The sequence below is a fragment of the Pseudorca crassidens genome, chromosome 4 (genome assembly GCF_039906515.1).
Source record: "Pseudorca crassidens isolate mPseCra1 chromosome 4, mPseCra1.hap1, whole genome shotgun sequence".
Taxonomy (NCBI): Eukaryota; Metazoa; Chordata; class Mammalia; order Artiodactyla; family Delphinidae; genus Pseudorca; species Pseudorca crassidens.
In genome coordinates, this window is record NC_090299.1 from 121,796,215 (window position 1) to 121,809,713 (window position 13,499).

A 13,499-nucleotide genomic window follows, 5' to 3' on the forward strand; every position below is an offset into this window, starting at 1 on the left:
GGAGATTGGGATTGACATATATACACTAACTAATATGTATAAAATAGGTAACTAATGAGAACCTCCTGTATAGCATGGAATACCTGCTGTATAGCAGGGAACTCTACTTCACTGTACAGTAGAAACTAACATATCATTGTAAAACAACTATACCCCAATTTAAAAAAAATAGGATTAATAAAAAAATGCCACATACGTACACACATGTACGTGTATGTGGGAATTTTACTGAGACAGGCTTATGTTTATGTTTTTCCTTGAGAATGCACAGGCCTCAGATTGGTTCCAGTGATTAATTTTAGTTGGCATTGTGTTTTTATACCATTTTAAAAGAAATTTGTTGCTTTGTCGTGTTTGACACAAACATAGGGAAGCAAGGGACAACATTGCCGTTACCTGCAGATAACTTAATTGTCTTCATGGAAAACCCCAAATATGCTACAGGCAAGTCACTAGAATCAATAACATAAAAAATTTCTGGGAACAATGTCAACATACAAAAATCACTAGCATTTTGAGAACTAAGCAGGATTTCAAAGGTTTCATTCACTGTAACGAAGAAAATCATTGGGTGTGGGGTCCAGTTTACTGTGAAGATCATGAAGTTTAGGCTTCAAGGTTCTTCACTAGCACGGGCTCCTCTGAGGTGGGAATATTGTCCTATTTTCTTTAAAGAAGGACCATCAAATTATGTGTTTCCCCCCTCTCCCAAATCAGAATCATCTGACTAGAAGCATAAGGAGGAAAATTTCAATAAAAGATACTTAAGACCTTTATGTAGAAAATTACAAAATAGATGAAAGACCTAAAGTAGAAAGAAATGAAAAGGCAAATCATGTTCATGCTTGGGAAGATGACATAGTGGGTTGTGCAGTAACAATGAGTCTGCTGAATACACACACACAGGTTAATAGATTAAGCACTAATCCTGCTATGATACTGTTATATGGAAAGGAACAAAACCATGCTATATATTACTCATGAATGTATGGACTAGAAAGATACACCCCCACTTTAGAACAGAGTCTGTCTATAGGGAAGAAGGGAATGAGATTTGGAGGTACACACAGGTCCTCTGCTATACTTATATTCTGTCATTTCTTTAAAAAATTTGAAGAAATATTGCGGCTTTACCAATCTGGAAATGTTTACATGGATGGTCATATATTTCTGAATGTTTGAAATGTTGATTTTTTAAAAACATAGCTTCTGAAATGATACTTGGGGCATCACAATATAAAAATGTGGTGATATCTGTTATGTTACTCATACCTTTGCTTTAAATTTATCCAATTACAAAATAGAGGCAACTACAAAATATAAGATAAAATAACAAGATAAAAATCAATATGAGAACAAAGATATATATATCACATTCATGAAAGTTTTCATTCTCCTATGTAAATGGATCAAAGCATAGAAATTACAACCAGTAGATGTTACATAATTTCCTGCTCTATACTCTGACTTTCTTAAGAGCAGGAGTTCTTTTTTATTTGCCATTATTTCCCCTATAACTGGTAAAGTGTCTGTTACATGATAGTGACTCACTGACAGTAGAATAAAAGAATGAAAAAGAGCCACTAGCCTAGACATCATCTGAAGTTCTTTGGGTTGTTTAAAGTATTTAGATTTTGTCAAAGAACACAAATCTGTTATTTAACAAACCAAATAAAAAAAAACCCTGCCATGATCAATTTGAATTAGAAGTATCAGTACAAACTCATGACATATTTTAGTGTGTGCATGTGTGTATTCTGTGACCACTGAAAAAGGCCTAGAAACAATAACTGACCCAGAAGCAATGAGCAGGATACAACCTCCCAATACTGTATTCCATGGAATGAACCAGGAGTCCTTGGAGAAATGACTGACTCCAGGTCTTGAACAGGAAATCTTCAAGATGAGTCTGTAACATTTTGTCACCCCAGATACAAGGAGGCTGTTAAAGATGACTAGGATCATATCAAAGACTCAGGAACCTCCTTTAAGAGGATCCTAAGGTTCAAAGATGGAACAATTTGAACACCAATAGGGATAATATTGGGAATAGATTGAAACTCTTATAATATGTTTAAATTTATGCTTAATGATTGTTAAAACAGAAACTAAACAAACCTTTAATTATCATAGTTGAAGCACTGAAAGATGTTAGTAAACCAATCCATTATTTTGAAGACTGTTAAATAAAATTTACCATCAAACATTTATCCTGACTTTTCGTATAATGAACTGTCCCACTGGGTTACCAATAAGTACATAGGAAGAAGTTGCTCTTTAGTAATATATTCCAGCTAATAAACGAAGAAGAGATCATAGACTCAATGTTATACTTTGCAACATTCATTGATTCATTAGTGGATCCAGGCTGTGCACCAAAGGGGACCCACATCACAAAAAGGGACAATCAGACATGTGCTTCTGAAGGAAAACACAAAACAGCATTTATGAAGTAGTCTTCCCCCTGAATCTGATTAATTCTCTAGATGTACCTCCCAATTTAAGGAGAACATAGAGGACAGAAAAACATATTAAGCTACACATTGGAGATAAGCAACAGGCAAATCTAGACCACGTGAGCTTCAGGATACATGATCCAGTTCTTCAGCAAATGAGTTGCAAGAACAAAATAAAGAGATGGATGGCAGGAATGCATAGATTGAAGAGATATGCAAATACAGATTTTATGTTGAGCCTAATTTGACTAAAAAAAAAAAGATATTTGTGAGACAACTGGAAATTTAAAAGTTAACTAGATATTTGATAATATTTAGGAATTATTACTAATTTTTAAAAGTATAATATGGTACTGTGATCATATTAAATTTTTCCTTATCTTTTAGAGATGCATGTTGAAAAACATACAAAAGAAATGATATGATTTCTGAACTTTGCTTCAAAAGAAGATGGTGAAGGGAAATATGTGAATGGGGAATAAGATTAGCCATGAGTTGGGCTTCCCTGGTAGCACAGTAGTTGAGAGTCTGCCTGCCGATGCAGGGGACACGGGTTCGTGCCCTGGTCCTGGAAGATCCCACATGCCGTGGAGCGGATGGGCCCATGAGCCATGGCCACTGAGCCTGCGCGTCCGGAGCCTGTGCTCCGCAATGGGAGAGGCCACAACAGTGAGAGGCCCGCATACCGCAAAAAAAAAAAAAAAAAAAAAAAATTAGCCATGAGTTGATAAATATTATTATTATTTTCCAAATGTTTTTTTAAATAGGATATTGAATATAGTTCCCTGTGTTACACAGTAGGACCTTGTTGTTTATCCATTCTATATATAATAGTTTGCATCTGCTAATCCCAAACTGCCAATACAACCTTCCCCCACCTCTCCTCCCCCTTGGCAACCACAAGTCTGTTTGCTATGTCTGTGAGTCTGTTTCTGTCTCATAGATAAGTTCATTTGTGTCATATTTTGGATTCCTACATATAAGTGATATCATATGGCATTTGTCTTTCTCTGTCTGACTTATTTCACTTAGTATGATAATCTCTAGGTCCATCCATGTTGCTGCAAATAGCATGATTTCATTCTTTTTTATGGCGGAGTAATATTCCATTGTATATATGTATCATATCTTCTTTATCCATTTACATGTTAATGGACATTTAGGTTGCTTCCATGTCTTGGCTATTGCAAATAGTGCTGCTATGAACACAGGGGTGCATGTATCTTTTTGAATTAAAGTTTTGTCAGGATATATACACAGGAATGGGATTGCTGGATGATGTGGCACATGAGTTGATAAATTTTGAAACTAGATGATAGGTACATGAAAGTTCATGATATCACTGTCTACTTTTTTATATGTGAAAATTTCTATAATAATTTTTTTAATCTGTTATGTTTCTTGTCTGTATTTTTAGTATTATCCTCATGCTCATATTCACACAGAGCTTAAGGTAAATAAAATTTCCAAATGATCACATGTATATTTGGATTAATTAATTCTCTGTATTCTGCATTGTCAACTAACATTAACTTCTTAATTTTGTGTGTGTTTGTGTGTAGAGGGTAGTACTGCTCACTTCAAGATTGATGCCAACAGTGGTGAAATAAGAACAACCAGAGTACTTTCCCATGATTATGGACCTTCTTACAGGATGACTGTAATTGCCAGAGACCAGGGGGTGCCTCCTCTTCAAGGACAGGCAGTTATTAATATTCAGGTAATAGCTCACATCATGCAAAGTGTGGAAAGATGCTCTGAGGGCTTTTTAAAATTTTATATACAAATGTAGAGTGAAGATACATTAAATATACGAATACTCTTTTTAGAGAGCATTGCAGATGTATGTGTGCATTATATTAAGTGATGTTATTATCACTTGAGAAATGATTAGGTTTAAATATTTTTTTATTTTAACTTTGTACAGTTACTGACAAGATACTTACCTCCATCACTATGTGGATGTTTATCCTGCTTTGTTTATAAAGAACAAAAAGTATCTTTTCTTTTACTTTTTCCTAAATGCAAGGACCTGGTAAATTTGCAGGAGAAACGTGTGTAAATAAATGGCCAATATAAATTGCATAGTTTTTGTAATTATATTTAAAATTAGGAAAGGCACTTGAGATTTGTATTTTAAGACTTTCCTTTAGTCGTAATGAGCAAACAAGCTGTAGGAAGTCTCCATAGTAGGAAAAAATTACATCAACCCATCAGAAGCAAAATGATTGTTTACAGGAAGATTTTTTTGTTCAAGCACGTGATAATCAGTAATATTAATATAGGTATGTATACTAATCAAGAATATATGTCCCCAAGAGTTCTGTTTCCAAATTATATTCTTTATTGATTAAGGATATGTGGGTTAGGAGAAACTTCTGTCATAATATCTCAAGACTCTGGTTTCAGATAAACAAAGGCATATGATACTTAAATGTATGCAGATGTTGTCATTAAGGAAATATGAGTTTCTAGGACTTAGAGTAGCTTGGAGAACTAGCTCTCGTGCACTGTCTTTGAAGAACCATAAGACTACAGTTCACGTAAACAACAGCGTAGCCTCACCAAACTATCATTGCATCCATTGCAGCAAACGGGAGTGGAAAGTCCTATACTTTCTTATCTCCTAGCTATTATGCAGTTTTCAGTCTTCAGAGGCATACTGGAATTATATAAGGTAAGAAGAGACATTTTCTCACCAATTAACATATGCATATTGCACAACTGGAAGGAATTAGCTTCCAAAAGAATAGCAGCACCTGTGAAGTCTTTTTAAAAACCCCAAATTAACAACTCCTTTTTATTCTTATTTCAGGTGATACCACTATCCAAAGGGAGAGCTCTCATTTCTCAGAATATTAAACACTTAGTTATACCAGAAAACTTGAAGCCTGCAAAAATAATGAGCTTGATAAAGTCACCTGATCACCTTCAACAACATCATAGTGGAAAGTTACATTTTAGTATCGCTGCAGATGACAAGGATGGTCACTTTGAAGTCGACAGCTTGACAGGAGACTTGTTCCTCTTTAAGGAACTGGATTATGAAATGACATCCCATTATCTTTTCAGGGTGGTAACTAAAGACCACAGCAGAAACCCTCCCGTGAATAGCACAGTCTTCCTTAGTGTTGCTGTGGAAGATCAGAATGACCATTCCCCATCTTTCCGGGAGGAGTTCATTGTGATCAGCGTGGAAGAGAATGCCCCTGTCGGGACTCTGGTGCACGTTTTCAATGCCAAAGATGGCGACGGCAGTTTTTTGAACAGTAGAGTACAATACTTCATTGAAGCCCACCACCCTGGAGTGAATCCATTTCTCATCCACCCCTCATTTGGCACTTTGGTCACCGCTTCCCCCCTTGACAGAGAGAGATTTCCGACTGTTGTCCTGACAGTAACTGCATCCGATCAGGCTGTGAATGTGACAGACCGGCGACTGAGATCGCTGATGGCGAAGGTAGTGATTTTGGATATAAATGACCACAGCCCCACTTTTACCTCTTTCCCCATCGCCCTTGTCAAAGAGGATGCCGCGGTGGGCTCCTTGGTGCACCACATAACTGCTCAAGATCCAGACGCAGGAAGGAATGGAAGAGTAACATTCAGCATCCTCTCAGGAAATGAAGATATGGCCTTTATACTAGATGAGTCATCAGGTACTGTCCTTGTCACTGTCAGTTAAAGCCTGTGATCACTTGCTTACATTTATCTTTTTCATTTTCTTCTGTTATAAAATCATAGTTCTCAAGATGCATATGCTTTAAAGAAATTTGACTTGATTTACTGTTTAACTTATATAGATGATAGGCACAGAGGTCATATTCAGAGAACAAAGAGTAATTGGCCTGTTTGTTAACATTGACCTGCTTTGTAGCTAGCTCACATTTCCTGGGATGAATATACAGTAGCCAACTTCTTTACCCCCATTGTGTGTTTTCATAGGGTAGGAGATGGTACCAAGAGTGAATCAAGGTAGAACATGAGTCAACATTGTTCAAAGACTTTAGTATGGAAACTTATCTCTAAGCTCATACAAACATACACTTGTAAATAGTTGGAAATCACGTATTTTTAAATGGTTGTATTGATATTGACATTAAGACCCTTACTTTTCACAACGGAAATATTTTATTTTTGGCAGAAGCATTTGTTCACTGTCAAGTACTCTTTGGAAATGGCACTCACTGTCACTTCCCTTGTCTTGCTGTTACCATATTGTCAGATAACATCTTCTAAAATTTTTGATGTAGTTTGATGGACAATTATACATTCAAAGTGTCATTCTTGTTATATTGGAAATGAAATTCCCTCAACCTGATTTTCAGAAGATATTGAAGTGATGGACTGCCATCTCATTCTCTAAAAAATAAAATCATTTCTGCATGAGCCTTAGAAAAAAATCTCAGATGTATACCATTTGGCCCAACTGTTAGTAAGAGCATTATTTGGAATGGGACTGAATGTGTAGAATTTGGAAGTCATGATTATAGTCTGGCTATATACTGTTGGAAAATTTCATCAAAATATTTATTAAATCCTGTGCATATGGTTCCGTTCTGAGACCTGCATGAACACCACCTAAAAGCCCAACTGACAGAGAGATAGTCCAGACCCAGTTGCTGATTTCTGTTAGAGCTGGGGTCTCCAAGGATCTATTTAAACGATATTTAAAATGCTTTCCAAAATGGCTAAAGAAGGTCTATTTCAGATTGTTAAAGAGGGTGGATAAAATTAGAATTGTGTCTCAGTAATATAGATATCCTGAATCTTAAACTATTGCGGTGGCTGTTTCAGTTGAGATATTTTTTTCAAAGACATAAAATGCTAATTGCTGAAGGCACTCATATGAAATAGGCTATTTTCCTCTCACAAAGCTCATATTTTTTATCAAGAAGACAAAGTGATATTTTCAATGGCTTTTGGCTATGAAGTGTAAAATGATAAGCAATTATGGAGAAACCATTTTATATATAAAATCTGAATCAGTAAGCCTCTTTAATTATTTGAAGAAAAGTTCTTATAGGAGGAGCACGTGTTAGAGGAGCAAACAGCAATCCTAAAAGAAAAAATGTGACAATTGGAGTTATGTAACAAATATATGTGTGCAAGTTGCTTATATGAGTTACGTGCTTAAATGGCAGTTGGATGGAGACATTGTATTCGTGAAGTTTATTGTCCGAGTTATAGTCTTTACTATTTTTTGTTAATAAAAAAAGACAGTTAAATGAGATTAGTATAAAGAGACTATAACTCTTTCACAAAAACTAAATCTCTTAAAGGATGTAGCCATACTTTTTGTAACTTGGTCACTTTTACACATGAAGTGTCCTTTGACACGAAGAGGGATACTGTTAGAACCTAGATATTTTTTAAAAATGAAGGTAGAGGGACTTCCCTGGTGGTACAGTGGTTAAGACTCCACGCTCCCAATGAAACCGGGCTTGATCCCTGGTCAGGGAGCTAGATTCCACATGCATGCTGAAACTGAGTTCGCGTGCCACAGCTAAGGAGCCCATGTGCAGCAACTAAGACCTGGTGCAACCAAATAAATAAATATTAAAAAAAAATGAAGGTAGATGTTGGGTAGATAAATATTCTTGATGTAATCACCTTAGTAGATAATGGTATGTTATGGATTATTTCTGAATTCTCATTCATCCTTATAATTTAAATTAGAATGACTTTTCGAATTAAAAATGTTCTCTTTTATTCCAGATAATATATAAATTTAAAGTTGGTTTAATAATATTTATTCTTTAACAGAGAAAGCTTCTGAATTTTTAGCAACTTAGATGAGTTAGAAAAAAGTATAGTAAGCATGACTTCTCCAAAGAATATTACCTATTGCTTTTCTCTTCTTTCAAAACAGGTTTACTAACTACTACTTCGCCTTTGGATTATGAGTTAAAAAGTCAGTACATTCTGACCCTTCTGGCACTGGATGGTGGCACACCAACACTTTCTTCATCCCAGACTTTGACAATTACTGTTCTTGATGTAAACGATGAGGCCCCAGTATTTAAACAGCACCTATATGAAGCTTCAGTTAAAGAAAATCAAAATCCAGGGGAGTTTGTCACAAGAGTTGAAGCTGTGGACAGAGATTCAGGTAACTCAAAAATATGGAAACTAAGTAATCGACGTTAAAAGCAAAAATTGACATTTACCAAAAACCTGAAAACAGTTGCTAGTTATTTCAAACTTCTAGAATTTCTTTAATTAGCATACACAGAAAAAAAATTGAATGCATAGTGTGTACTTTTTATAGCATTTGCTTGTATTGATTTTTATTATTACTTATAGTAGAGTGATACATATCTAATTAATATACAATTTATTGATTTGATTTTGATAATAAACAGAAGTATAGACAAAGGATCATACTTTTTTCAGACTGTAATAGCTAGATACATGGAGTACCAGAAGGTAAATCGTTCTTTATTTTCTCTATATGTAGCATAATGGAAGAGATAGGATGCTGGTGTCAGACTGCCTGGCTTTGAATCCTAGAACCACCACTTAAGCTGTGTAACCTTTAATAAGCTATATACTAGCTCTCTCTGATCCTCTGTTTGCTTATCTGTAAAATGGGGATTATGATACAGCCTAATTCATAATTCTGTTATGAATATGAATGAGTTATTACCTACAAAGAGCTGAGACCAGTATCTGGCACAATAAACAGTCAATAAATGTTAACTTCCATCATTACTGTATTACTGTTGTGTTATTAATATCAACCACTGTGTTCAGACAAATGACTTTGAAGTAAACAGTTACTATGGCTAGGAATTTATAAATGTCTTAGAATTGCTTTTCAATATCACTATGACTTTTTTGGCCATGTAAGCTTCAGTAACTTTAATAATATCCTTTTTTAATTTTAAACAAAATAATTATAAAAATTATAGTGAAGTAGTTGCCATTAACAGCATATGCTGAATTTTCCCATCTGAATTAATACAAATAGTTTAATAAGCCAGTCTTTTTAAATTCACATTTGTATATAGCAAGTGGCAATACATAATCAATATAATATTTTGTTCTTTTCTTGCAAGAATTGTAACAGATGTTTCTATGGAAATAATAGTATGAAAACTAGCATTTTCCTCCTAAATTGTTTATCAAAGTGGTAAAAGATACATTTTCTTGAACTTTTAAATTATATACCGTTTAGATGCTTTGCACTTTGGGGAAACATCATCTTTTAATGAAATGCATTTTATGTGATGCGATGAAGACTTTCAAGGGCCAACCCAATTTTCTCTTTTGACCAGAGTGGGGCAGTGTGATCAAAGAGTTTTGCTTACTGTGCTCACCAAGAGGGCTGGAGTGTGCTAACAATTGCTTGTCCCAACTCCGCTTAAAGAATTTAGCACAGGGATATTGGCTCGGTGCTTTGTGACAGCCTGGAGGGGAGGGATAGGGAGGGTGGGAGGGAGGGAGACGCAACAGGGAAGACATATGGGAACATATGTTTATGTATGACTGATTCACTTTGTTATAAAGCAGAAACTAACACACCATTGTAAAGCAATTATACCCCAATAAAGATGTTAAAAAAAAAAAAAAAAAGAATTTAGCACATTTCTGGCAGTGTGGTTTTTAGTTGATAGAAACAATGGAGAACATACATAAGCTTTGTGTTTCCAATATACCCAGTTTAGTAAAGTTCTCTGAGAGGATTCTCTGGTGTAAATTGAGTAATGCAGAGCTCCGGGCAACACAGAAACCACTTCCCAAAGTACACAGACATATGCTGAACCCATCACTGACGTGTGATTTAGCAAGCATTTAAAGTCTGTAAAATGCTTCCTTCCTTTGACTTTATTTTATTAATTTTATTTTTTAAAATGGACTCTACTTAAAGGATTTATTTGCTTTAATATTTGAAGGCAAAAAGAATTTCTCTCAAAATTTTTCATATGTCAACTAAAGATGATTACCATAAATACGCTTTCCAATTTTTACTGTCAAATTGCCAAGCGTTAGTGTAATTTTCTTTTGGAATGAATGGTCTGCAACCTGTTACTTATAATTGAATTGAAAGTTCATTATTCTAGAGATTATGGTTTGCCAGGGAATTTAGATGCAAAATTGCTGGTTTTCTGGCTTTGGCTTTATGGGTGTTTGAGATACACATTAGCATTTCCTGAGTCTCACGCACCTTCACAAGTTTTGTAGAAAATTTTGGTTTACTGGAAATCTCAGTGTTTTTAATGAAGCCAGATCTGTTAAGCCAGTGGTTATGTAAATGCATGTGAATTTGGGTGTATGCATGTGTTTCTGAACATATTTTTCCTAAATCTTTTTTTTTTTTTTTTTGCTTATTGGGTTAAGACAATGAAAAAGGATTATGCACAAGAATTAAATGATGTAGTCAAGATTTTAACATAACTGGCATCATATTGGAATTTATGAATGGTTTACTTTATAGTCTGTATTTTTAAAAATATTATAGCATTACTTAATACTAGAAAGGTTAACATACGTTTTCTAGCATTCTACAATGTAGTTTTTAAAAATGTAAGCCTAACAGCATTGTTTGGCATTCAAAACCCATAGGAATTTGAGCACTGAATGTTTATGATGCATGACTCACACTGGTTCTAACGGGAGTTTTTTCTTGTATTAAAAGGGAAAAAACAACTACCACTTTTTAACTAAGATATTAAAACTGCTGCAGCATTTGGTGCCAACAACAAGAGCTCCATTGTTAGTGGGAAAAGATCTATCCCTAGGGGTACCTCTCCCCCAGTCCTGGGAGGAAAGGGTGCCTCAGCAGGGAAGATGACTCAGTTCTGGTGATGCATTGGCTCATTCATGGTGAATACAAAATAATTCAACAGCACATCACCATACAAAAATGTTGAATTCTATAGTGAAATCTTATTCTCTATCCCATAAAAAATGTATTCTGTATCTGGATTTATCTTGAACAAACTCTACATCTGGTTTCCCAGAAACTGTCTCATGCTGGATGCATAACCCCACCCAACAGCCTGCTCTCGGAGCAAAGGAGAAACACTACCATGACAGTATTTCATCTATTTCATTGAATCTAAGACACTATTAATTGTAAGAAGCATCTAACTTCAGATATATTAAAATTTGGGGAAAAAATGTGTCTTAGAATTAATGAAAAAATTAAACAGAAAAAAAGGACTACTCACCCAGAGACAATCACTATTAAAACTTTGAAATATAATCCTATTTCATTTAATACATGGTGTTTTGATTATATGATTGTCTAATTTTCTGCCTGCCTTTTAAGCTGTGAACTCATGGATTCAGAACATATTTTACTTGCTTTTATCCCAGGTTCCTAAGATAATGCAAGCTATGACATAGGAGTTTAGTAAATTTTTTTGACTATATGATTTGAGAAACCAGAACATCTGTGAAATAGGCTGCTACAAGCTGCCTTCACTCTTCAGAACTCATTTATTTGTTTATTTCTCCATTCAATCAGCAAGGTACAATCCTGTTTTTCCTTTAGGAATGTTTGAGTTGTGTAGGCATTGTACAGTTGAGGAGTTACATGAAAAAATATTTTCATAAAAAGTAAATCTGAAAACAACACTCCCTTGGTCAGAATTCTTAATTAATTCCTCATGGTTTTGAGGATGAAGTTCTCTTCTCTTTTAGCTTAACAACTAGGCACTTTAATAAGTGACTGTAGCTTTCCTCTCTATTGTCAACTCCTATCACTTGCCTGCCTTTACGGTAGGACAGGGTTATGCAAACTTTTCTCTGTAAAGGGCAAGACAGTGAATGTTTTAGGTTTTGCAGGCTATACAGTCTCTACTACTTAATTCTGATGTTGGAGCAAGACAACAGCAACAGATAATACATAAAGAATTGAGCATGGCTGGGTTTCAGCAGAACTTCACAAAATCACGGGGGTAGGCTGTATTTGTCCAGTGGGTTTGCCAACCACTGGTCTGACAGATATATCTAATTAAGACATCTAAGTTTCTTACAATTTTCTGATCATCAGATCCAATTATGATGTCATCACGGTAGTAGATCAGTGTGATGATCTACTGGATGCTGAGATGATCTTTATCTCTGCTGAGTAGATGATGGCTGGTAGTGGAAGAGTTTACATAAAGATGTACCATTGTTCCTGCTGGATGAAAGCAGATCACTTGTGATAGTCCTTACAAATTGGTATAGAGTGTTGGTTCTCATTTCAGTTACTGTGTTCTTCAACTGTTTGGTTGTTCTTTATATTTCTAACTCTTTGTTTAAAACTTCTTATAACTTCTTGCTCTGTGCATCCATTCATTTCCCAAGTTCTTAGATCATCTTTACAGTCATTACTCTGAACTCTTTCTCAGGTAGATTGCTTATGTCCATGTTGCTTAGTTATTCTTCTGGAGTTTTATCTTGGTCCTTCATCTGGAACATATTCCTTTGTTGCCTCATTTTGTCTAAATTTTTTTGTATTTTTATATATGTTTTGTTTCTCAACCTTGGAGAAATGGCCCTCTGTAGGGGATGTCCTATATGTCTCAGCAGTACAGTCTCCTTTCATGACCTAAGGGCCAGAGACCAGCTGGTCCCAGGGTAGGTTCTGACCTGTGTTTGTGGACTCGGTTCTGCAGGCTTGCTTGCTTCTGGCAAGAAAACTGCCCTCCCCCCTGGTGGATGAGGCTGGTCTAGAGGCTTGTGCAGGCTTCCTAGTGGGAGGGGCCAGTGCCTATGTAATAGGGAAGAACCTTTTGTATTCTATTGCAAGTTAATCACTAAAGGGATGTTGCCCAAAACCTTAAATTATACATAATGACCCAACTCTCAGAACCCTGCCTCCCAGGTAATGAGCATTAAGCTAAAATACCTTTGTTTAGCTCACAGGAAACATCCTGACCAGGTCCACCAGTGAATGACTGCAGGGAGGAAGAAATTAACACATCCCCTCTGGAGGCTGATGGGAACCAGGAAGTGTTTGACTTTACTCCCTCCCCTTTTAGTGTAAAAGAAGCCTGAATTCTACCTCAGGCAAGATGGTTCTTTGGGGCACAAGCCCTCCATCTT

General features: G+C 35.6%; 1 protein-coding gene across 1 annotated transcript in view; it reads left to right on the top strand.

The window, feature by feature from the left end:
• Positions 1 to 13,499, top strand: part of DCHS2 (dachsous cadherin-related 2) — a 134,650-nt gene that overhangs the window by 31,675 nt on the left and 89,476 nt on the right. Inside the window, exons 8-10 of the mRNA XM_067734645.1 lie at positions 4,019 to 4,176; positions 5,272 to 6,115; positions 8,329 to 8,568. Coding sequence (XP_067590746.1) covers positions 4,019 to 4,176; positions 5,272 to 6,115; positions 8,329 to 8,568 — 1,242 coding nt within the window. The remainder of the gene's footprint in view (positions 1 to 4,018; positions 4,177 to 5,271; positions 6,116 to 8,328; positions 8,569 to 13,499) is intronic.